The sequence below is a fragment of the Mus musculus genome, chromosome 5 (assembly GCF_000001635.26).
Source record: "Mus musculus strain C57BL/6J chromosome 5, GRCm38.p6 C57BL/6J".
In the NCBI taxonomy this organism is placed as follows: domain Eukaryota; kingdom Metazoa; phylum Chordata; class Mammalia; order Rodentia; family Muridae; genus Mus; species Mus musculus.
This window is the reverse complement of record NC_000071.6, coordinates 25,246,040-25,269,605: the sequence shown is the minus strand read 5'-3', so window position 1 is coordinate 25,269,605 and position 23,566 is coordinate 25,246,040. Positions and strand designations below refer to the sequence as shown.

Here is a 23,566-nt window from a genome sequence, read left to right as displayed (position 1 = left end):
CTGTGTCTGAAGAAAGCTGCTGCCTGGACCCATGTGTAGGAGATTCTGGCCCAGTCTGGTGCTACTTGGAATATGGTTAAAAAAAAAAAAAAAAAAAATCCGGGTGGTGGTGGCGCACACCTTTAATCCCAGCACTTGGGAGGCAGAGGCAGGAGGATTTCTGAGTTCGAGGCCAGCCTGGTCTACAGAGTGAGTTCCAGGACAGCCAGGGCTACACAGAGAAACCCTGTCTCAAAAAAAAAAAAACAAACAAATGATTTGGTGCCACTGGGAGGTCTCCTAGTCAGTGGGACTACGCTTGAGGGAGGCTGTGGGAATCCAATCTGTCTCTTGCCTTTCTAGTCATAGTTGAATGCTTTAGCTGTGGTATGCTTCTGCCTCACCTCCAGTGAAGTTAACTTACGTTCTTTCTTTTAATGTGATATTAGCTTGCTCTCTCTCTTTTTTTTTTTTTTTTTTTTTTTTTTTTTGGTTTTTCGAGACAAGTTTTCTCTGTATAGCTCTGGCTGTCCTGGAACTCACTCTGTAGACCAGGCTGGCCTCGAACTCAGAAATCCACCTGCCTCTGCCTCCCGAGTGCTGGGATTAAAGGCGTGCGCCACCACGCGTAATATTGTCTCTTATCCTGTCACGTTCTTATTTGCTGGTTGCTTTGGTTCCTGTGAGTATTGGTGGGTAGGCCTAAGCCTTACTCTGTAGCCTGTGTCACAGTCTCTACGTTTCTTGTTAATGCATGTAAAGTGGCATCAGAGACTAACTCTGAGCACCTTTTTGTACGATGAACTGTATATACAAAACTGGGGATTGAACTGTTAGCTTTCAAATGTTGTATATACACCAAATACATGTCTCAGACTTTTCCACCTTCTCATTCTGTCTTAAACAGGAACTTAAGTCCCATTGTGTAACTATTTTGTATTGTTTGGCAAATCCTTGTCTACTCCGGTGTCACGGCAGTCCTCTGCATTTTCTTCCTTTTTTCATTTTACCTTTTATGTTTAGATCTGTCTTGACTAAGTTCAAGTTTGGTCTTGAAATGAGTTCAGGTTCAGTGGAGGATAGAGGGAATAAGGTCCAGTTTTGTTCAGATGGAACCAGTTCTTCCAGATTTGGCATCAGGGAGGCTCAGCAGGCAGGGTGCTTGGCATCAGTGAACAGGTGAGTGTGGTGGCCTGTGTGTGCTCCCAGTGTGTGGAGGGTGGAGGGGAAGCCTCATGTGGATACACACACCAGGTACCATATCAGGCTACAGCTGGGTGAAATCCTGAAAGAGAAGCCAATTTTATAATAATGTGTTGTTTATTTCAAGTAGTGGATTAAATATTGGTTGGTGAGGTGGTTTTGTTTGGGGAGGAGGTTGGAGGAATCCGTGTTTTTATATATTGTCTCATTCTACAGTCCCAGCTAGCCTGAAACGTATTGTATAGACAGGGTAGCAGTGATCTCAAGATCTGTCTGCCGCTGCCTCCCCAGTGCTGGGATTAAAGGTGAATGCCACCATGCTGCCTGACCTAAATATTTCACTTGCAAATGACAAAATGGATAGCTGGGTATGCATTGTTTTGTTGGGTTTGAAACATAGTGAAATTTCAGCACTGTGACCAGGGACAGTTTGTGGAAGACTTCCTATTTTTCTCCGTACTTGGTCACATTCTGCAGATGAAGACACTTTTCTTGCTTCATTTCTCAAGTCCATGCCTGACTTCTTGCTGGACTGTCCTGGCTAGGGTCCGAAGCAAAAGGCTCCCGAGTTGAGACAGAAGACAGGGATCCTGCCTTCTGTACAAAACTCTCATATGCATGAGGTTACCTATAAATGTCCTTTCTTAGGCTGAGGACTAATTTTTTTAAAGATTTGTTTATTTATTATATGCAAGTACACTGTAGCTGTCTTCAGACACTCCAGAAGAGGGCATCAGATATCATTACGGACCATGTTGCTGGGATTTGAACTCAAGACCTTCAGAAGAGCAGTCAGTGCTCTTAACTGCTAAGCCATCTCTCCAGCCCAGGCTGAGGACTTCTCCTTCCACTTCCAGCTCTCCCCTCCTCCTACCAACACTTTTATGTAGACTAAACTTTTAACTTCATAGGTAATGGTTAGCTCCATGTACAACAAATAAGCTGTCTGCCAGAACTCTACACAAATGAGCACACTTGTATGAGCTGGCGGCTGGTGGATCATCTGTCCCACTGGTGCTGTGGAAGGTTATGTCAAAGAAGCCTAAACTGAGCGCACAGGAGTGGACACTGTCATCTGGTGAGGACCCTTGGATTATTTCCCACACTCTTCAGAGGGTCTCACGAAGCCCTTTGGTGGATATATACTGTGCTGTTCTTCCTGGCTCAGAGGTCTGGTGACAAGCTCTTCCTACCTCTCTTCATTCTCCAGGCAGCGTTTTTGCTGAGTTACCATATCCTGCCAAACTGTTCTTGCCACTTTTTTTCCACTTTGGATAATAAATGAAAGCTGCTGTGGACATCTTAAGTGCTGCCCTCAGTGTTTCTGAGCCCCTTGGCTGAGCAGCAGGAATAGTGTGGTTGTGTGTGTAAGGCTTGCCCACCTCTCCAGGGCTGCACTCTGCTCTGCCCTCGGGCTGCTTGCCACTCGTTCCTGATCCCACCAAGTCTCATCTTAACTAGAGGACTATCAATTGCACTGGCAAGCCAGCTTGCTATATGAATAATTTTGTTTCCTATTTCATTTCTGTTCTGACATTTCATATTTACTTCTACCTTGAGCTTCAAATGTACTTTTTTCTATCTAAGATAGGATTTTAAGATTTAATCTCAATTGTCCAAGGAATTTGTTAGCATATCATACACTCGGCTGTTTTCAACCACCTTTTTCATTTGTCTTCTACCCACAAGTGGAAGTGGATCAGTTTCAAACTATCTAGAGGTCTTATAGTTGATTTTTATTTGATACTTTGGACTGTAGTTTACCTGACATAGACATACGTGGACCTGACATACATGAGAACATGGGTTCTGGTGTTGAGTGGAGTGTTTCCCAACCAGGTCAACTTAGCAATAGTATGTATTGTCAAGGTGTCTGTCAGGTTTTAAAAGGCATGCTGAAATGTCTCACCGTAATTGTAGGCAGATATGTTTGTTGGAATTTCTAGTTCTGGCAGCATGTATTTGGAAGCTGTTAGCTATAGAAATGTTTGGGATTATTTCTTGTGGATGAAAGACCCCTTTCTACCTCTAATAGCACTCCCTGCTGAAACCTCCATGTTAACACAGCTCCATCACGCAGATATGTGGATTATGTCCATTCACAGTAACGCCTGCCCATCCATTCCTTTCTGTCGGAGCTGCAGTTGCTCTTGCCTTTCTATCCACTCTTCTGAAGGAACCCACTCCTGTGTTCAGTAACACGGCATTCAATGTGGTCACTGCTGGGTTTAAATCCACTTCTTGCCTTTTGTTTCCTAAATGGACCAGCTGACCTTTGAAGTCTACAACAGGGAGATTTTTCTCTAAGATCTTTCCACTTAGGAGTTTGAAAAGAGAGTTTCACAGGCAAACTGGTGTATCCAAATTCACTCAGGTCAAGCTAAGGAACTGCCACTTCCTGAAGTTTGCAACTGCTGTCTAGCTTAACAGGCCATCAGCTATATTCCCAAGTCATCCAGACAATAGGCTGGCCCCAAAGCAAGACAGAGATAGAAGAGTCAAACATCCTAGTTAAATGATCAAAAAGATCCTTTATTTAATGTAGACAGACAATATTAAGTCATCAAAATAATTTATAATAGTTAAATGCCTCTTAAATATACATGATATCTTCTGAAGCTAAAAGTAATATGCACTCAACCAGTTTTTAAAATCTATTTGGAACATTAGGCATGATAGAAATAGAAAAAAATCTCTTATGAAGTCCTCTATGAAAGGAAATTGTGACAAGTTCCTGATTGGACAGAAACAATTCCATCTCCAAGGGAGAATGCGAAAAACATAAATATGAATACAAATGCCTACTTCCTGGGTTTATACTCTGTAGACCCAACTCTTTAGAATTATTTTCTGTTTTCCCTGGATAAACAAGAATCCCTTAACAGCAGCTCGGAAGTAAACCCAAATCCCAGTGGCGCTCCTGAGATGGTCGCCCTCCACCAAGGTTCTTGTCTGCTGCAGTCAGCAACCTTAAAGCACCTTGATTTATGGCAGGCATGACAAAACCAGGTGAATTATGTTGTGTCCAGCCAGGGCCCACCTTTAACCTTCTAGACGCCACTGTTGAGAGGAGGAGCCATCGCAGATCGCCATGCCAACGTAGCCCTTCTGATCCATCAGGTCCATAACTCTCAGGCACTGCCCAACGGACACTTGGTACAGCCGGTTGTTCTTCTGAAGGGGAAAGAAAAAGGACTTGCTTTTATGTAAAAACAAATATTCTTGTAGCATGCAGGGAAGATGCAGGAACATCAGGACTAGATAAAGCCCAGGTTCCTGTCCTCCTTATAAACAAGGAACCTTGTTTATAAGCAAGCTTCTCACCCCAAAGGTCCACTGCTGGGATCCTCCTGACCCATGGCACTTCATGAGTCGGGGTGGATCCGATGAGCGAGTTTCTGACATGTCAAGGCAAAGGAGGTTGTTTAAAATCAATTCATGGTCTTCATTATAAATCCAGACCTAGTAAGAAAAGCAAAAAAATTACTTTAAAGAACAAGTGCTGCTTTAGGTACTGCAGCGGCCTGGATAAGGCTTCAGTGTGTTCCGTGTAGTCTCCACAAGCAGACACACTGGTCGGCCCCAGCACCACCGCAACCATCTCAGTCAATTGGGAGGTGAAGGAGGCCTTCTGCCCCTGGGTCACTAGGGAGTCCTTGAAGTGCTGCCCTTCTCTCCCTTTCACTCTTGAACAGGCCTTGAAGAGCTTCCTCTGTCATTTGCTTCCACAACTGCCCCCTTTGCTGTGGCCTCATGACATCACACACGTGAACATCAGCCATGATCAGAGCCCTCCAAAACTGAGGCCAAAGCAAGCCACTCCTCTTTCTCTTCTCGGCCACCTTAACACAGTGTTATTCCAAAGGAACCCAGGCAGTGGCCCACTGATTTAACTGAATTTAAGTGATCACATCATTGTAAATTGTTTCCAGTTTTAGAGTCTGGTCACAGCCCTGTAAAGCATCAGAGAGCTCAGGAGGTGTGGGCAAGACCATGACAAGCTGATGTTTTACCACTGCCCATCTGCTGGGTAGTGGTGTGCATAAGCTGTTCTAGCCCAGACCTTCTGCAGAGTGCCACACCCCATTTCAGGTAGCAATGTCTGTTGCAAGATGATGGATTTTACCTGGGTCACCCTGAAGCAGGGTTTCCCTTGGATGTAAATGCAAATGCTCTTGGTTTCAGGCTCCAGCCTCAAACAGGGTAAGTATTTTTCAGTGAGACACTCTGCAGCAGGTGCTAGAACACCCAGTCTTGCTTCAGGCCCTGCACTGGCCACCTGAAGCCAGTACAGCCAAGGAACTGCACTGTTTATTATGCAAGGAGCAGCAGTATCAGTGTAACAACAAAGCACATTTAACCAGTTAACTCGTGCCTGGTCTGGCTCAGTGGGGAAAGACACCTGCTATCCTCAGTTCCATACATGAGTCAAAAACTGACTGCCCCATGTGTGTGTGCTCTAACCATTTTTCTTAAGCAGTCTATTCTAGAAATATCCAGGTATACATTCTACTTATCAAATGGCCAAGTGTTTCCTTCTATTCCTATGTGATACCAATGCTAACTCTAAAATGGAATGGCCATCACAGGCCAGTCCTGACAGCGCCTGTGGTCTAAATCACTGTTAGGTTATGCTGCCAGCCTGAACAGTAACAAATCAAAATAAATTATCTGCTTACATTTTAATATTAAAAAGACAAACTAAGTGAAATTAAGTGGATGAAATGAATCAAAATTCTGTTGTGGTGTCCCCTAAAAGCCATAAACTGGTCAGAAAAATCTGACTCTGGTTCATCTATTGAGGACTTTAAGGTTTGAAGAAGAGCACTTCCCTTGCCACTTAACCACTAGTGGCATTGCAGCCATTGTCAAGGATCTCTAACCTTCAGGACGGTGCTCCCTTCCCCCGGGTGACTGTGCACGGGGAGGTGTGACCCACCTGAGTTGGGTCTCCGTAGTCACAGGTCTTAAGCAGCACTAGGCCTCCTTTCTGGCTGGAGCGGCCCTGGGCCACCAGGCATTTGTTGGTCTGCAAGTGGTAGAGCTGCAAAAGAAGACAGTGCCCTTGGGACTCCCTCCCATGCAGGCAGAGTGGGAAGTGCTGTCCACAGTCCCAGGAAAGCACCCACGCAGCACTAAGATGAAGATGAAGAAATAAAGCCAAGCATGGTGAGTTGGGCCTGTCATTCAAGCAGTCATGGAGCTGAGGCAGGAGATCATGAATATGTGGACAGCCTGGACTAAAGAACAAAACCCTATGTACATGCTGATCTGGAAAGCTCTATGCTGGAAAGGTTATCAACTATATGGGCACAAAATATTTGCCTTTTCTTAGAACACCCAGTAAACTCCTAGATAGTTGTCTGGGGCTTTATAAATGAGGAGAAAAGTACTAGGCTCAGTTCTCCTAAAATACAAAAGCTGGGAGCTATGCCCTTAGGAAGTTAAAGAGGGAGATAAGAACAGCAGTGTGTGTGCTGTCTGCACAGGTGTGGACGAGCACACCTTTGTGTGTGCATGCTCATGCAAGATTCCCTACCACCACCTTGGTCACTGAGGCACACACAGGGTCTCCCAGACCCAGAGCTCATCAGCTGGGTTTGTTCTAAGGATCCTGTCTCTGCCTTCCAAGCACTGGGATTACAAGTAGACCACCACACCTGCCCAGTGTCTACATGGGTCCTAAAGATCCGAAACTCTGATCCCCACACTGGGCTACAAAGTGCTTTATCAACTGAGCCATCTCCCCAGCCTCCAGAAAGCCAGTTTTAGAAATGACTTAGACAATGTAACTTAGAGGGCAGCCCCCTAAGCTGTAAACTTGACTGAAAGGGTCTGGTGTGCCTTCTGCTAACCTCAGGAGTGCCATGTGCTGGTGTGAAACCTTACTACAGGTCACACTGATGAACTGTCGCCTCAGTCTCTGTCTGCAGTCGGCTCCAAGAGCTGAGTCTCGACAGGAACAGCTGCTGCATTCCTGCTTATCCCTGGGAAGGGTCCTTCGGGCCTCACACTGCCTGTGTTCCCGATTGTGTCTCTGCTCTTGGAAGACAGCACAACCTACAAAAGGTCTCAGTCCCTCCAAGGCAGGGAGCACAGGTAAGTAAGGCCCTTGCCCTTAGTGAAAACCGCAAACACGTTTAAGATCTCTAAGCTTTTCTACTCAAGCAGAAAGAAGGCCCCAAAGAGAACATTCCATTTCTACTATCACAGCACCCCAATCTCTCCCTGCCCCTCCTCCCCAGGGAGCCCTCAAGACTGCCAGCTCACCCTTCCACGCTGCAGGACTCTGGGGCGCTTGGGTCCTCTGTTGATGAGAACGGGCTGCTGAGGTTTGGCATTCGGGCCAGGTATCTGCATCTCAGGGTAAATATTATCCAAATACCACTTGAATGACTGACAGCCCAGTTTCTTCCTCAATTCAACACGCTCACTGATATTCCCGAAGCTTTTGTTCTTCAAATCAGGTCTTAAGGAAAAATATTGCTCCTAGGTTTAAAAGAGAATGAAATTTGCTAGAAATATATATTCAGTGAGGAGTCCTGGGTTTTCTTAATGTCACTACCATAACATAAACTCAATAAATTCCGTTTCACAGAAGACAATGGGAAACTCTAAGTCAGCAGACTATGTATCAGATGAGTGACTGGCAAACTCTAGCGTCTAATCTCCTACTCTCAACATGAGTTGATTCAGGATCCTTAGCTATGTATCCTGACCTTGTTAACAATTAAAACTGAGCCAGGCATGGCTGCGCACCCCTTTAACCTCAGCACTAGAGAGGCTGAGTAGGCATATCTCTGTGACTTCAAAACCAGCCTGCTCTCCCGAGGGAGCTGCACGCCAGTCTAGACTCTCAAAAACATCACCACGAACCAAAATAAAAAATAAAAGACCTCAATGTAGTTTTAGGTTTTTAATTAAGAGAAACTCTTTCTCAATACAAAACCTTGTGGTTTTTATTAGGTGGCTCACATGCATCACCCTGTTGCCGTGTTGTTTTAATCAGAAAGTGCTATTATGGTGATGTGGGCCGCGTGCCTTGGAGAATGTGTGGCCGTCAGTACAATTCTGTGGGGCTGGCTCTCTCCACCTTTAGGTAAGACTCAGGACTTGAACAGCAAGCACTTTAGCCACTGAGCCATCTCACTGTTTTAAAAATACAGCCTCATGAGAAAATGTAGTTGAGACAGAAGAAATATTTTTAAATTCCTATTACAAGTAATTGTAGTTATTCTTGCATTAAATATTTAATACAATAACAGTTTTTTGTAGTTTTTTTTTTTTGAACAGTGCAAACATGCAGCTTAGACTGGCTTCTAATTAATAGTCCTGCTTCAGCCACCCCAGCACTGGGATCACCACCACACAGCAGCACGCCTAACTTATAACTCATAGTTACCACAGTAAATAAGAATCATACCAAGCCGGGCGTGGGGGCGCACGCCTTTAGTCCCAGCACTTAGGAAGCAGAGGCAGGCAGATTTCTGAGTTTGAGGCCAGCCTGGTCTACAAAGTCTACAGAGTGAGTTCCAGGACAGCCAGGGCTATACAGAGAAACCCTGTCTCGAAAAACCAAAAAAAAAAAAAGAATCATACCAGTAGGGCTGGTGAGATGGCTCAGCGGGTAAGAGCACCTGACTGCTCTTCTGAAGGTCCCGAGTTCAAGTCCCAGCAACCACATGGTGGCTCATAACCACCCGTAAGGAGATCTGACTCCCTCTTCTGGGGTGTCTGAAGAAAGCTGCAGTATACTTACATATAATAAATAAATAAATGTTTAAAAAAAAAAAAGAATCATACCAGTGAAATGCACATTTGGCTTTGTGTTCTCTTTGGATGATCTTCTTACACGTGCAAGACTTAGAAAACACGTACTAGTCACTTGGAAACGCTGGTCTACGGCTCTGCAGTCTTTCCAAACACTGATACACTTCACCTAGTGGCACACTTACAGCTTATAACGGCTTTTATTGTGTGTTGCTTCTGAAACCGGGACTCACTGTATATCCCTGGCTGAACTAAAACTCACTATGTAGACAAGGTTGGCCTTAACATCATCTGTCTCTACTGGGACTAGAGGCGACCAAGTCCTGAAGACTTTTTTTTCTTCCAATCTTTTACTTGAGAGTGGAATTTGATCATTTCCATGACTGGGGTCGATTTGAGAAGATGCTGCCGGGTGTCATATGCAGCGCTCCTGGAGAGCAGTACAGCGCAGCACTCTGCTCACACTGCTGCCTGGGAAAATCAGCATCAGGGAGGAAAAAGGAGCCATCCGATGAGCTGACACTAGAGCGCCCAAGGAAATGTGGCATGGATCATTGACAGAGCTCTCTCTCTCTCAAGGTCCCCCTGCTCAAACCCACATAACAAAGGCCTTCTACTCTCCATTTTGGCAACTTCCATGACAAGAGAATAATAATATACAAGGAGCTGAGTTCCACAGAGCTCTGGGTTAGGAGAGGGAGGAGACAAACAGCCTTGGCATGCTTGGAGCCCAGCTTCCTCCTCCTCAGCACGTCAAGGCCTGGGCATCTGCTGCCATTTACCTTCTAGGGCTGCAGATTACATTCCCCTAGTCAGCTTTGTTTCCAAAGCCAGAGCTCAGGTACTTAGCCAGGTATGCTTGTGCATGTATGAACGTGAAGGCTGAAGGATGGAGATGGAGACCAATGACAATAGCAACTGCACACAACGAATCACAGCAACCTGTTCATGGTAAATCCCAGCACTCAGGAAGCAGAAGCAGGTGAGTCGCTGGGAGTTTGAGGCTAGCCTGGTCTACAAAGCAAGTTTCAGGACAACCAAGGCTCCAATCAACTCTATCTCAAAAAACCAGAGAGAGAGTGGGAGAGAGAGGGAAGAGGGAGAGAGAGAGAGGATGAGAATGAACAAACGAACAAACAAACATCCATGGAAGCAACCCAAATACCCATAAAATGGTGGACAGAGTATCCCTGAGCAATAGGAAGTAGTGAAGTGCCGAGAACAGCTGCAACCCAGGCCAGGCTAAACACAAGTGCTCAGTGAAAGCCACAGGAAAGGGTACAAACATGTGAAAGCTGTATCAGAGACTGTGGAGGGAGCCAGGAGACAGATACGCCATTGTCTAGGGCTGTGGACAGAGGTGACACCTAAAGCGTACAGCGTTTCTTTCTGGTGTGACAGAATGCTCCAAAATTGACATGTAAATCATGATAAAGAGGCTGCAGAGAAAACAAAGCTGTAGGAGGTAGTATAGAAACGGGAAAGCAACGCTGAGCGATCAGTGAGGTCCAGAACACACACAGAACTGCTTCCGATGCTTGTAATGTCAAAAAGAGTGAAAACCAAACCTGAGGGAATCCTGGTGAGAAGAAGCCCAGAGAGGAACAGCCTAGCAGCGAAGGTCAGCCAAGGAGACTCAGGCAAGAGAGGCAGGAAGGCACCAGCAAAGCAATGGCCAGACTCACTCACCTTGTACTCATCCAGCCAGACATGTGCCAGTCTCAGGGAGTTGTGTGTCATGGTGTCCTGGCCTTCCGGAGATCCGTACGGTCGCCTTTTTCGGAAAATGTGTCCTACTCTTGAGCAAGGGAGGATGAAGAGCTTGCCGCCACACATCCAGATCTAGCCAGAAGCAAACAGGATGGCTGTCAGACCGAAGCAGCGCACATCTTCATGACTGACCCTTTATGAATGGTGGCTATGCAGCTTACAGATGCTTATCTTACTAGATATAAAGTGGGGGGCACCTACAAATTAGGTCCTTCTGAAATTAAAAATGTTATCATCTTTGGTTGCTCTTAAGGATTTAAGGACAAGGAACATCTGAACTTACAAATGCGCATGCCATACATGAGAGTGAACACTGAGGCCTAAGAATACTGGGAACCTTGGGATGGAGAGGTAGCTTAGCAGTTAAGCGCACTGGCTGCTCTTCCGGAGGTCTTAAGTTCAATTTCCAGCAACCAAATGGGTGGCTCACAACCTTTAATGGGATCTGATGCCCTCTTCTGGTGTGCAGATATACGCGCATACAAAACACCCGTTTACGTAAACTAAATAAAAATTATATCTGGGGAAGGGGTGGTTCCTTTGTCTCTCTTCTGCCTCATACCTTTGCTGCAGGGTCTCAGTCACACCCAGCTCCCCTGTCTGGCGGCTCGCACTAGCCGGCTTGCTCTGCTTCCCAAGGCTCCAGTTACAGTGAGGAGCCAGCCCAGCCTGGCGTTTACCTTGGCTGTGGGGATCCAGACTCCTTTACGCTTCCTTGCAGGGTAAGTGCTCTGACCACTGAGCCAGCTCCCCAGCAAAAATATTTTTAACATAAACTATACAGAGTGATTAAATTCAAAAGAACTTGATTCTAAGGCTGGCAAGAGGGCTCAGTGAGTAAAACGGCTTGCCACCAAGCCTCGTGACTCAGGTTCAATCCCTAGGACCCACATGGCAGAAGGAGAGGGCAGCTCCTATCCACTGTGCTTCCACATGGGCACAAGAGCACACGCGTAAGAACTTGGTTCCAGGGCTGAGAGACAGGGCGGCACGTGCAGAAAAGTCTTACAACTTAGACTCAATCCCCAAGACCTACGTGGTAGAAGCAGAGAACGATTTCCTGCAAACTGTCCTCTGACCTCCATATGCATGCCATGTCATGTCATGTCATGCCATGTCATGTGAATACATACTTAACGTTTGTGAGATTCACTTACTTTTGCTAGGAAAGAAAGCTGAACTACTGATTTCTATATAAGCGTTCAACCTGAAAGGTTATGGAGAAAAACTGTGGTATGTTTCTAAATTACAAACAGCCATGCTTACAGATTCAGAGTGGTTTGCGGGGCCCACCTGCTCTCTCTGCCCTTGAACTGCTATCAGATTCTACTACAAGCAATTTAGGAACAGATCACACACAAAATCAAAATTACCCGAAATGAGATTTCCAGATTTTCTCCTCCCCAGATATCCATGCCACTGTCATACTGTCCAAGATCATTGAAATACTGTCTGTTCATGGCAAACAAGCCTCCAGCCATTGTAGGTGACCTAGAAAAGAACCACAGCCTGTGCTCATTCAATAGGACCAGTTACCAACTATTTACAAAGTCCCTGAGACTCTGGGGCACAGAAGATTAGCTGTCATTACAAAAGAGGTAACAACAGAGGATAACAGATAAGAAAGAAACATGGTCGTCTAATAGGGAAGAGGCTGGGTTACACACTGGAATTTTCTGGATTGCTGAGGCTATATGAGGTATCTGGCATAAGGTTATGTTCTAAGTATTGAGGTACCTTTCTTACTGTAATTGACTTTGAAAGGAACCAAAGGCAATGACTATAATTCCTTTTGAGGGCCTGGTAGAGGGGAACAAAAATTGACTCCAGGACCTACCACAAAAAAATCTCAAACTTTTGAGTAAGACAGACATCAGGAGTGGCTCTCAAAGTGGATGGCTGTGCCAGCGGTGACATCTGTAATGTTAGAGCATTTTCAGAACTCTACATATTTAGTCATTGTGCCTGGCATGTGGGTGGGGTGGAGGCTAGTGCTAACATCTGCTCTAGGCCAGGGATGCTGATAACTGCTAAAATACATGAGGGTTCCTCCATCCCCCACAGCAGCTTGCCAGCAAAGGACAATGCCATTAAAGCTTAGATTGCGGCTGTCTTGCAATAAGAAAAGCTGCAGCAGACACTACCTAAAGGCTTAATCCCAACTTCCAGGCTTCTGAGCCCTTGCTCTGGAGTTCAGGAATCCTGGTGAGCCTATAGAAGAGAGGCAGCACACTCAGCAAGGACTCCAGAATGTCTAGCAAAAGGACAGACAGACGAGGAATCACGCAATGCGGGAGCTAAATCACAGAAAAGAGAAACAGCCCACAATAATGTGGAGACGTAAAGAAGTTTTAATTATGAAGGTATCAAACGGACTTCAAAGTAACTATTCAATACACTCAAGACAGAAGGCAAGACTGAAAGCTTGGGAGAAAAGTAGATGCTCTTAGAAACATTTACACATGGGCTTGGATGGGGCTTAGCTGGTAAGGGAGTTTACAGCAGGCAGAAATCTCTAGTTTCAGTCCCCAGTATTACATAAACCAGGTACGGCAGTTACATGACATGAGCCCCATCTGTCTTTAAAACAACAAAACCTACTTATAAATATCTGGAAAACGCTTTTTAAAAAGGACTTTCAAAGGAATCAAAAATAAGACAGTCAAGACAGTATTTGTAATTGACAGTTGTCAGGGAAAGGCAAGTTTTCATCAATGGAGTGACACTTGGTATATCAACCACACCCAAAGCAGGCCCCAGGCACTGGAATAATTGGCCAACACAAAACAGATTCTTTGGGTATGTGTGTGTATTTTCATGTGTGCTTTGTTTTTTTGTGTGTGTTTATTTTTTATGAAAGAATATGATGTTGGGTGGGTAAGGAGGTATCTGGGAGGAGTTGAAGAGAAAGAATATGACCAAAATATATTATAGGAAAAAATTAAAAAACAAAAACAAAAACAAAAAAGACAGATGTGACTTCTTGTTGAGAAAGTGTGTGAAAGCACAAGTTTACTGCAGTACGCCTTGGGTCTCATCTTGAATATCCAATCACAGGGATGCAAATATTCTAAAATGCAAAAAAAAACATTTGGAATCTAATACACTTGTGGTCTCAGATGCAGATCTCTGCAGCCTCTGGTGATGACCTGGAGATGAGTGATACAGACCACAGCACACAGAGCCCACAGTACCCCAGACAACAGTTACCTATTCACGGCCCCTACCAGCTACACAGCACTCACAGGCAACTGACAGTGACTGATTCTTGCCTGGGCTCATACAAACCTACACCACGTAAGAAACCTCACTGGGCCAGGTGCGGTGGTGCACACCTTTAATCCCAGCACCACTCGAGAGGCAGGGGCAGATGACCTGACTTGGAGGCCAGACTGGTCTACAGAGTGAGATCTAGGACAGTCAGAGCTATTACTCAGAGAAACCCTGTATCAAACAAACAAAAAACCAAAACCAAAATGTGTTGTGGTTTTGAGACAGGGTCTCTTTTGTAATGCTGTATACACCAGGCTGGCCTCAAACTCATAGATTTGACTGTCTCTGCCTCCTAAGTGCTGGGATTAAAGGTGTGCATCGCCACTGCCAGACTTAAAATTGTTTTTGCTGGGTAAATTTAGTCATTCCTTTGCCCCTTACTAAGAATCACTTTTCTTTAATATACTGTTCTTTTCTAAAGAAAGGCTAGTGGGATTCTTCCAACTGCTCTTACCTTATTGGGGCCGTGGCGCCGTCAGGGCCTCCCAGCTCAGATACGGGAACTAGATCCCACTTGAAGTGCAGCCCCCAGTTGAAACCTCCCCGAACTACTGGGGATGAGCTGTAAGCGAGTGTGTCTGCACTGATGATGTCAATCACGGGGCACACCACTGTGTGTGGGTCCTCAAGGATAATGGCCAGCAGGGGCTGTAACCACATCACATTCACTTCACAGTGGCTGTCCAGGAACACCAGGACTTCTCCTGCAGAGGTGAAGGGAGAAGATACAAGAGTGACGCTTCACACTTGACCAAAGTACAGCTGACCAACGTGGGTGGACATGTTATATACAGGCTATGGATGGCCACCATGACCACCCCCACCAAGAAACCACCCTCTGCACTGCCAACAGGGTTCAGGGGAAGTCCTATGGCCAAGAGTTTTTTCTGAAATGTACACTTTCCTCAGAGAGGGCACAAACTACATGCACGGCCCCAACAAGCTGTCAGGCAACTCAGGAGGCTCTTCTATTGACAGGCAGACCCAAAGTGTTCTGGTGCAGGGACAGTGGCCAGCTGTGCAGAGTCCACTTTTATTAGTCATTTTACTCAATGTATCTATTTAGTTCATTCTTGCCTTAGAGACCATTACTGTCACCGATGGCTCAGTGTCACTGAGAACTGGTGACCACTACACTATGCTTTCTGGAAAGAGGATGAGGCCTGCAGGGTGGAATTCCAGCTGCTGTGCCAATCCCAGTGGGCTGCCTTCCATACACTTTACCTTTCCCTGGGTTTCTCCATGTGCTACCTCCAGCTCCCTTCTCACCACTTCCCACAGGGCTCAAAGGAGTCCATTAGCAAGATATAAATGATAAAAACTTCATCTTGTTCTCTTTGAGTTTTGATAAATGTGAGCAAGGTTAAAAACTGTTGGTTTGAATAACTCCAAATTTCCTTGAGAAACCTGAAATGTTACCAGAGAGCAGCATCAAAATACATTTGACAGGCCGGGCTTGGTGGCGCACACCTTTAATCCCAGCACTCGGGAGGCAAAGGCAGGCGGATTTCTGAGTTTGAGGCCAGCCTTGGTCTACAAAGTGAGTTCCAGGACAGCCAGAGCTATACAGAGAAACCCTTTCTTGAAAAAAAAATAGATTTGACAGGACTTCTCAAAACATTGATTATTGACAAAAATACCCCAAAGTTTTCAGTGATAACAGCAAATTAGTCACATAGTTGCCTGTTTGTCCACTTAAATGAGGACACATAACATCCAGCTGCTACCTAATGCAGGAGAAGGCATCCTCCTGAGCACCAGCCATGCTCAACAGGAAATGAGGTCAGGGCTTCCATAACAAGAACTGTCTTCAAAGCTTCCCTAACCCTGGGAGGACTGCTTTTTCCATGAGGACAAGTTAATTAACTGAATGCAGTAAGATTCCACTTGGCCACACCAAACAGGCAGTAGTGACCTCACACCGGCTTGACCCTGGCAAATCCTATGCCATAGCTGAACGGAGCCAACAGCATAGTTCCCAAGGCTCCTCGGCTGTCTTTTGCTCACCATCTCTAATGACCCAGCAGGGCCAACTTCCTCAGTCTTTGGCTGAAACCCTGGAGATGCAGACCCAGGCACTGGATGCAGAAAGGCTGTTCTCCTTAATGCCTGCTGCTTCAGGTCTTGGTAGGTTTTTAGAGAAAAAGACAAAATTCCCAAAGTGAAGTCCCAACTAAGCCCAGCAAGTAAAACAGGCCATGCTACAGTGGACTGGCAGTGCCCAGTACTCAACTGGGCTGTGGAGGGGGGGTGGGGACTCTGAAACAGAGACGCTTACAGCAGGAAGTAAGTGACACCACTATGAGGGACCCACTCCAGTAAGGACTTGTCAAACTGCCCTCATGATTTCTGATATGTCCATGAGTAACTTATCATAATCAATAAGAGGAAGTCAGCAATGGCAATCTTCCACCCCTGTCTTTCTAGGTAAGTATGGAAGGAAGTGATGCAGCCAGGCGTGGTGGTGCACGCCTGTGATCCCAGCACCGGCAGAAGCAGGAGCCACAGGTAAAGACCGGCTCAGCTATCGAGCAAGAATGAAGCCAGCCTGGAACCAAATCAAAGAAACCAAAAGGAACGAAAGGCAGTCACTCGTGTGACTTCTGCAGAAGGCTGCACCTGTTCTTTGCTTTTCAGGGAGAGATTAGCATATGGTGGATGATGGAAGCTTGAACACCTCCCAGGACCAGTGTGGGAATCAATCTGATTTACCAAGTGGAATCCTGATACTGACTCCAGAGATGTGCACTCCACACTAACAGTTATTAGCATAATTCAAGTCAAGTAGTTTGGAGATTAAGTGTTTCTATATTTAATTTTTAAAAGTTCAGTTACATGTTGGCTTGGACTTTTCTACTTATGTAAGCAAGCAAGATAAGAAACCTGTTTGAGAGGCCAATAATTAACTGAGAGGCCACTACAGAAAAAGGCCAGTGAGGGTTCAAGCAGCGATCTCTGTACTCTGTGCTTTGGGGCAGCAAGGCAGTTATAAAATCGTTTCAGACAGAACTCTTCTTCATTCCTTTGGGCAACAGCCAATGAAAATGTGGTGTGGGGGTGTGAATGAGAGTGGTTCCCACTGGCTCATGTTTGACTGTTTGGTCCCCAGTGGTGGAGCTGTTTAAGAAGGATTGGGGGTACAGCCTTGTCAGAGAAGGTGTGTTATTAGAGGTGGGCTCTGAGGTTTCAAAGGCCCCCGGCAGGCCTCGTTAGCTGTGTCTTTGCCTCTTTCTTGAGGATCAGATTAAGTTCTCAGCTACTGCTACAGTGCCATGTCTGCCTGCTTGCTGTCACGCATGGCCTAACCCTCTAAAGTCATAAGCCCTAAATTAAATGCTTTCTTTTCTAAGTTGCCTTGTACATGGTGTCTCTTCGAAGCAACAGAACAGTAGCTCGTCTTGTATGGCTTTCTGTGTACCTCTGTAGGTGCCCAGCACCACAGAGCCACAGCGTGGATATACCTGTAGCGTGGGCTGCTCCGATCATTCGTCCTCGGATCAATCCCTCGCGCTTCATATTTCTTATGACCTTGACTTTTGCAGGCAGGTATCTTTGGATGTACTCATCCAGTTCTCCTTTTAAATCATCTAAAATGGACAGTTCCATTATTACACCACACAAGACATACAGCAAGCATCTTCTATTTCTAATGGATCTGCCATGTGTGCCAAAATCTACACATGATCAAAGAAATGTGTTAGATGGCCTCACTATAAAGCATCCTAGTCCCCTCTGTGGAAGAGAAACCAGGAGCAAAGCTGGAGCCCAGCCATGAGGAACTGCAGCCTTAGACGTATATTTCCATAGAAAATGTTTGAAATGAAGTCAAATGTGAAGGTTCTTGCCTGCAATCCCAGCACTCAAGGCTGAGACAGGAGGACTGTTGTAAGTTCAAGTGCCCTGAAAGCCACTTGAGGCCAACCTAGACTATAAAAAAGATGTTCTTGTCTTTACAAGCTGAGTGTGCTGGTACACACCTTTAACCCTTGTACTAGGGTTGCAGAGGCAGGCAGATCTCTGTAAGTTCAAGGCCAGCCTGGTCTGTGTGGCAAATTCTAGGACAGCCAGGACTATAAAAAGAGACCCTGCCTCAAAACCCAAAACAAACAAAAATGGTAAGTTTTGGTGTCTATGAACTTTTCTAAAATTTTGCCCATAAAGTTTCTCTATTTACCCAGGTCTCATGAGTGCTGTGCTCGCTCATCAGCCCCTAAGTGTACAGCTCTGCTAGTGCTGTAGACGGTCCAATGATGCTGAGTACATGGAAAATGCCTCTCTGGGCCACCCATCACTGTGCCTGCAGTGCTGTGCTAAAGGGAAACAGCTGGAAGCCAGGCGACTAGGCATAATCTTAACTCTACTATTCAAATTAGGTTCTGGGAAGTCTCTTTCTTTCATTCGTTCTTTCCTTCTTTTCTTCTTTTGTTTGTTTTATTTGTTTTTGAGACAGGGTTTCTCTGTGTAGCCCTGGCTGTCCTGGAACTTAGTAGACCAGGCTGGCCCTGAACTGAGAGATGTGCCTGCCTCTGCCTCCAGAGTGCTGGGATTAAAGGTATGTACCACTACACCCAGCTAGGTCACTTATTTTTGTATCTCCGTCTCTGTAAAAATGGATCCCACCCACCTTGAAGGAAGCTGAGAGCTAAACAGGGGTAAAACAGTATAAAACTTTTCTTTGCAAAAATCTACAGTTAAAAAAAAGATGCCTAAAATACATAGTGAGTCTCAGAAAACTGGCATTCAGGTAACATCTAATAGCTTTCTGAATGCTGCTCACTCTAGTCTGGAAATAACTGGTGTAGCAGACTTACTCTACAGTGTGGTTTACCACACTGTACCATGTCAAAAGTGCCAATCTGAAAAGGGGACAACCTGCATATCCATTTGCATCACACTTTTGAAATGACAAAAATCAGAGGTTACCAGATGCCAGGGAAGGATTTCAGGGGCACAAAGGCAGAGTACAGCTCTAAGGGGAGTACCAGGGGCTGCTGGGCGGTGCAGTGTATTTCTCAGGGCTGTGCTGGTGCTAACAGCACTCATGAAAGATAAACTGTCACTTGTCCACTATGGAGCTCTGCTTTTTACACTGTACTCTAAGTAGGAAACACAACCAACACGGGAAACTGGGTGAAGGGCAAGTGGAAGTCTTCTTAAGCTCCTATGAATTGGAGCTTCATTCATAATGGACATTTTTAAAGCAAACCAAAGGGAAATTCCCCCAGGGCATATTTGAATAACACTGTAGACAGATTACAAAATCATCCTATAGCAATGGATAGACTGTAGCCCAGCTGTCGCTTCATCACACAGTGAGTAAGAGCCCATGAACGGTGACCATTCCTAGCATCACTTACCAAAGTCACTGCTGTCATCCACAAGGATGATCTCATGAAGAAGGTGGGCCGGTGTGCGGTCCACAACACTGTGCACAGTCCGCAGTAAGGCAGAAAAGGCTTCATTGTAGAAACAGATGACAATGCTAGCAGTTGGCAGGTCAGTCGGGTAGGACTTCCTCCTACACCTTTAACAATCAAAACAAGAAAAGCTGGTATTTTATGAAGCAAATGTCTTAGGTAATTTCTTGCTACCTTGTTCAGCTTCTATCTTACATTATAGTGACGTTTAAGCATTTAGAAAGCACTGGTTTACTCTTTGCTTTACATTATGTTAATGATTTTACCTTTAGGCGTGGTTTCTTCCTTTGGGTGGAGAAGTTAATGAGGTGGTGAAGTCACTGCCTGTGCAGTGCTAGGTTAGTGCAGCCTCTCAATGAGGTTTTACAATGGAAACACAGTAAGAAAACGTTGTCTTCAACAAAATTTTTAGTTTTTACCCAATAGTGTAAAAAGGATTTAAGAAAACTGAATTCTTAGACGATATAAGAGCTTTCATGGACATAGTAACTTCTTGATAAGTGGCTTTGACCAACAACAGTTATCAACTTAAAGAATAAACTCCAGTCTAGCAATGGTGGTGCACACCTTTAATCCTAGCACTCAGGAGACAGAGGCAGGTAGATCTCTGAGTTCCAGGCTAGTCTGGTCTACAGAGCAAGTGTTGGGGTATACTGTGTGAAATTGTCTCTGTCCTTCCTAACCTATCCAAAGCATTCTCTGATTGACTTTAATAAAAAGCCAATAATAATGGCCAATTAGCTGGGCAGGAAGTAGAAGTCGGAACTTCCTAAGAGAGAGACAGGAGCTCTAAGAATAAGAAGGAAGGCCTTTTGCCAGGAGGCACACGGGAGAAGTAGAAGTCGGAACTTCCTAAGAGAGAGACTGGAGCTCTAAGAATAAGAAGGAAGGCCTTTTGCCAGGAGGCACACGGGAGAAGATGGGCATAACCACAGCCTGGAAGGCACAGCCACATGGCTGGATGGAGCTAGGCTCCGCTTAGCTGAGGTGAGCTAGCTGAATGTCTGTCTGCCCAGCTAAGGCCCAACGCTTGGAAATATTAAAAGGTCTCTGTGTGGTTACTTGGGGGAAAAGCTGGTCAAGAACTAATTGCTGCCATATTAATCTCCAGTATTAATATATACAGAAAAATAATAATCTTAATCTACTAGAAAAACCAAGGCTACACAGAGAAACCCTGTCTCCAAAACTGAAGAAGAAAAAGATTTAGAAAGGGAAGAAATAAGGAGCGTACTCTGCATTCCTGGTGTCCGGCACGTCTCTGTGGTATCCCAAGCGGTTACTAATGAGCATATTAAAGGCGTGCTTCTGGTAGCCCAGGTCTCTCAATTCCTGATCACGTTCATTGAAAATCATACCTGAAAGAGAGTGAAGTTACTCTGAAAAAAGATGATCACACCACCCACTGCGATACGATGGTCTCCCCAGAGCCTTGGCTTCACCATTATCATCACACTACACAACCACAGTTTTCAACTTGACTGTAGGTTCAGGCTTTAAATGAGTAAGCTGAGGCCAACATCAGATACTTATCAATCTAATGCACACCAAGTGTGCCTGAACCCTGAATACCTGCTCAAACCATTACGCTAAGAACATTGTATGCGTTGACACACATACCTTTAACCCCAGCACTCAGACAGAGGCAGGTAGATTACTCTCCTGGACCACAGGGTGAGTTCCAGGCCAGCTAGGTATACATAGACCCTATCGCAAAAAAAAAAAAAAAAAAAAAAGTGGGGAGCGTGGTAGCGCACGCCTTTAATCCCGGCACTTGGGAGGCAGAGGCAGGCGGATTTCTGAGTTCGAGGCCAGCCTGGTCTACAGAGTGAGTTCCAGGACAGCCAGGGCTGCACAGACAAACCATGTCTCAAAAAAAAAAAAAAAATCCAAGTAAATGAATTAACAAAAATGAATTAACATCTTATTACAATCACAAGACAAATTTATCTGTGACCGGAGGAAAAATACTGAAAATGTTCCATAAAAGCAATAGATTATTTCATCCCAATTAACCACAGTAGTCTCCAGTTTTATACCCATGCCCCACAAAAATTTACACATAAGCTTTTATATAAAAAGGGTTCCTATGGCAGGCAGTGGTAGCCCATACCTTTAATTCCAGCAGTGGGGAGGCAGAAGCAGGCAGGATCTCTGAGTTTGAGACCAATCTGGTCTACAGAGTAAGTTCCAGGACTGCCAGGGCTGCACAGAGAAACCCCAACTCAAAAAACTGGGGTGTGGGGTTGGGGGGGTCGCCTATGATCTCTGGGTTCAGAGCTCAACCATCTTCCCTGTCAGCAGCTCCAGTACAGATTTAATTACAACTCTGTTACTTATGGGAACAATGGCACACTTCTAGTCTTAGGTGTCACACAATTTAAAAAGTACAGACCTGATTACTTACCTAGTTCAGAGGAAGATTTTGAGAGGCCTTTATCTGGATCTTCAATGTGATTATTCATCAAACGGTCGATTCTGTTTGCTTTGAACTGTGGATCTAATACCCGACCTGGACCTCGAGTGAAACGTGGGTAGAATTTTTTGGGAAATGGCCCGTGGGGCCCAGACCCCTTGATGGGCACATTCCTAAGGGGCTGAGTCACTTCACTGAAGTTAAAATAAATGAAAAGCAGAACTGTCCAGGTAGCAGATGTAAAAAGGCACCCATAACAAAAATATCGAACTGTGATGCTTCCCATTATAGACCTAGCATAGCTCAAAGGCCATTTTCAGTTTCCTAAAAAAGAAAGATAGCCATGTTAGACCTAGAACACTCCTCAATCAGCTACTGAATGCACTCACCGATTCCCAAACCACCCTACCCATTGTTAACAGAGATTTAAAAAATACAGAATGTGTTAACATTTAGAAGAACAAAATAGCTGACATGTTTGCCTGCTGGTTAATGAACACTCCTTCCCCTTTGCTCTGGGCTGCTTTCAGTCTGGTCACTGTTTTGAGCTCTAACTTTCAGGAAGGGAGTACAAGTACTGCATGTCCCATCGCAGGCCATGTATTCAAGACAGCAGGAATGTTGTCTCGTGTCTATAGCCCCAGCACTTGAGAGGCTGAGGCAAGATGACACTCTGAGTTCCTGGTCTACAACCAGTGGATTCCAAGACTGGCCTATAACTCAGACCTTAGTTCAAAACTAAAAGCAAATACACTTCCTCAAAAACCTCAAACACAGCCAACAAAACCCCCATAAACAACTTGAAAAGGATAATCCTACTTTCTATTCAAAGGCTTCACCTATCCCAGAGCCTATTCTAGTTCTAACAGTTATGTCAAATAGAGTTTTAGTAATTCTATTTTTCTCTCTCCTTAGGATTTCATGTAAAACGAAGCCAGAACCAACTATCATAACAAACAGCAGCACACAGAAAATAGTACATGTGAGCTAAGGACAAGGAAATGATACCTTTTAAAAGGCCATGAATTTATGGAGTCTGCATGAGATACAACTTATAAATTACTTATTTCTATAGTCAATTAAAATCACCCCCTAAAAAACAGACCAAGCAAGTTAATGAGTGAACCATAAATTGCTTGAACAAGATTATGCCCTCAACCTAGATGGTAAACAGCTCTGTTTCTAAATTATTTGCCAAACAAGAACTACTAGACAGTTCACAAATCAAGTTAAAAACAAAAGTAATTCAAAGCTGAAGTAAAATGGCAATACTAAGAAGAGGATGCTGAAAATGAATGGCTGTGAAGGACTGATGAGCCGCTGTCAGCCAGGAGTACCTTTTAAACTAAATACGTACGGGAAAAATGCAGGCGCAAGAAAACATTCTGGAAGAAAGTTCGAGAAGGCTTTACCGGGAAAAACAAGTCACAGATTTGCATCATGGGAAAGCAGAGTAGCGACCTTTAAGACAAACACTGAGTTTCAACTAAGAAAGATATTTTAACTGCCTAATATCTTGGCTCAGGGGCAGGCAACTAACAAGCAAACAGCAATAAAAACAAAAGTACAACGTGTTCAGAAGGCCATGGGATGCTGAAGTCAGGCCATAGGCATGTTGCTTTGACCCACACCAGCTATGTAGCAAAACTGACGTTTAAAGATGGTTTTCCTCAAGCCACGCCAGGCCTTCCTCTTTTTTTTCAATAGCACATAAAGCAGCTTCAACACTTTTATGAAA

At 44.9% G+C, this 23,566-nt stretch overlaps 1 protein-coding gene across 3 annotated transcripts in view; it reads right to left on the bottom strand.

The window, feature by feature from the left end:
- Positions 1-3,687: 3,687 nt before the first annotated feature.
- The window catches only part of Galnt11 (polypeptide N-acetylgalactosaminyltransferase 11), a 43,047-nt gene continuing 23,168 nt past the window's right edge, over positions 3,688-23,566 (bottom strand). The window contains exons 1-12 of one of the 3 annotated variants that reach the window (NM_001359890.1): positions 23,186-23,233; positions 21,820-22,152; positions 20,647-20,770; positions 19,353-19,519; positions 17,457-17,582; positions 14,450-14,699; positions 12,096-12,213; positions 10,642-10,794; positions 7,453-7,671; positions 6,122-6,226; positions 4,507-4,644; positions 3,688-4,356 (exon numbers count right to left, since the gene is read on the bottom strand). In NM_001359890.1, the coding sequence (NP_001346819.1) occupies positions 4,225-4,356; positions 4,507-4,644; positions 6,122-6,226; positions 7,453-7,671; positions 10,642-10,794; positions 12,096-12,213; positions 14,450-14,699; positions 17,457-17,582; positions 19,353-19,519; positions 20,647-20,770; positions 21,820-22,114 (1,827 nt within the window). In that variant the 5' untranslated portion in view covers positions 22,115-22,152; positions 23,186-23,233 and the 3' untranslated portion in view covers positions 3,688-4,224. Of the gene's footprint in view, positions 4,357-4,506; positions 4,645-6,121; positions 6,227-7,037; positions 7,672-10,641; positions 10,795-12,095; positions 12,214-14,449; positions 14,700-17,456; positions 17,583-19,352; positions 19,520-20,646; positions 20,771-21,819; positions 23,275-23,566 lie in introns of those variants that run through there. The other 2 variants (XR_003955624.1, NM_144908.4) reach the window with 2 other exon arrangements.